The following is a 1,081-nucleotide window of genomic DNA, read 5'->3' as shown; positions in this document are numbered from 1 at the left end:
GCCCCTCCTGCTCACCTGGGCAAGGGTGAGTCCTTCCTCCTGCTCCAGCTCCTGGCTTAGGGCCAAGAAATCCATCTGTGGATCTGGGGAAAGCAGTTCTTCCAGGACTGTCTCTTATACACAGCCCTCCACCTGGAAACAGAAGGAAGAAGGCGTGAGCTTCTATTCAGCCACCCTCTCCCTCCCCTCCCTCCCCTACCCTTCTCCCTTCCTGCCCTCCCTATTCAGCCACCCTCTCCCTCCCCTCCCTCCCCTACCCTTCTCCCTTCCTGCCTTCCCCATTCAGCCACCCTCTCCCTCCCCTCCCTCCCCTCCCCTCCAAAGCTAAGGCTCAGCAAGATCAGCACTGGGGGAGAAGAAGCTTTTGACTGCTTTGGGGCATCGGATGCCAGAGCCCCACCCTTGGAGATTGGCACCAAAAGTCTGCCCGGAAGCCCCTACTGGCTACAATGCCGCTTCTTCTTCTTCCTGGAGACCAAGAGGTCACCCTTTCTCTTTTGAGACTGTGAGGGGCCACCGAGCCCCCCAGCCAGGGATTGCTCCCCAGAGACCCTGAGCCCAGGCCCTGCGTGGGGTGTCTTTTCAGCAGGGGATGGGCTTCCGAAGAGAGGTCGCTTCTTGGACTTGGTAGCAAGAGAGGGTGCTAGGCTGAGGCCTCTTCTTTGAGCAGATGGGGACTGAAGAACTCCCTGGGGTCCCCACTTTTCTGGGCTGAGAAGGCCCAAGGCAGGGACAGGGCTCTGGGGTAGCCTCCAGGGCAGCAACTTGTGCTGGGAACCCAAGAGGAAGGCCAGGCTGGGGAGCTCCTCCTCCTCACTTGACCCCTGAACCAGTCCGTGTGACTCCCTGACAGGAGACCCTCCGGGGAGATCCAAGGCATCCTTGGTCCCCAGGCCAGGGCAGGTGGGTCTGTGGTCCTGGGGAGGAGAGGTTGACCGAGCAGCCCTCAGCCCGGAGGAATTCTGACATCCCAAAGGCACCGCAGAGTCTTTGGACCTGGCCATGCCGGTGCGTGCTCTGCCTCGTCCCTGAGAGTCCCGGGCAGCCGTCTGGGGTGGGCAGGTTTCCATGTCAACCCCTT

The 1,081-nt window shown here is 61.1% G+C and overlaps 1 protein-coding gene across 1 annotated transcript in view; it reads right to left on the bottom strand.

Annotated features, from left to right (window-relative positions):
* Window positions 1-229: 229 nt before the first annotated feature.
* The window catches only part of LOC105535950 (NUT family member 2A-like), a 14,908-nt gene continuing 14,056 nt past the window's right edge, over window positions 230-1,081 (bottom strand). The window contains 1 exon segment of the mRNA XM_011975199.1: window positions 230-996. Within this exon segment, the coding sequence (XP_011830589.1) occupies window positions 438-996 (559 nt within the window). The 3' untranslated portion in view covers window positions 230-437.

This window comes from Mandrillus leucophaeus, unplaced genomic scaffold, assembly GCF_000951045.1.
Source record: "Mandrillus leucophaeus isolate KB7577 unplaced genomic scaffold, Mleu.le_1.0 Scaffold152, whole genome shotgun sequence".
In the NCBI taxonomy this organism is placed as follows: domain Eukaryota; kingdom Metazoa; phylum Chordata; class Mammalia; order Primates; family Cercopithecidae; genus Mandrillus; species Mandrillus leucophaeus.
The sequence above is the reverse complement of the archived record's forward strand: the minus strand, read 5'-3'. Positions and strand labels throughout refer to the sequence as shown.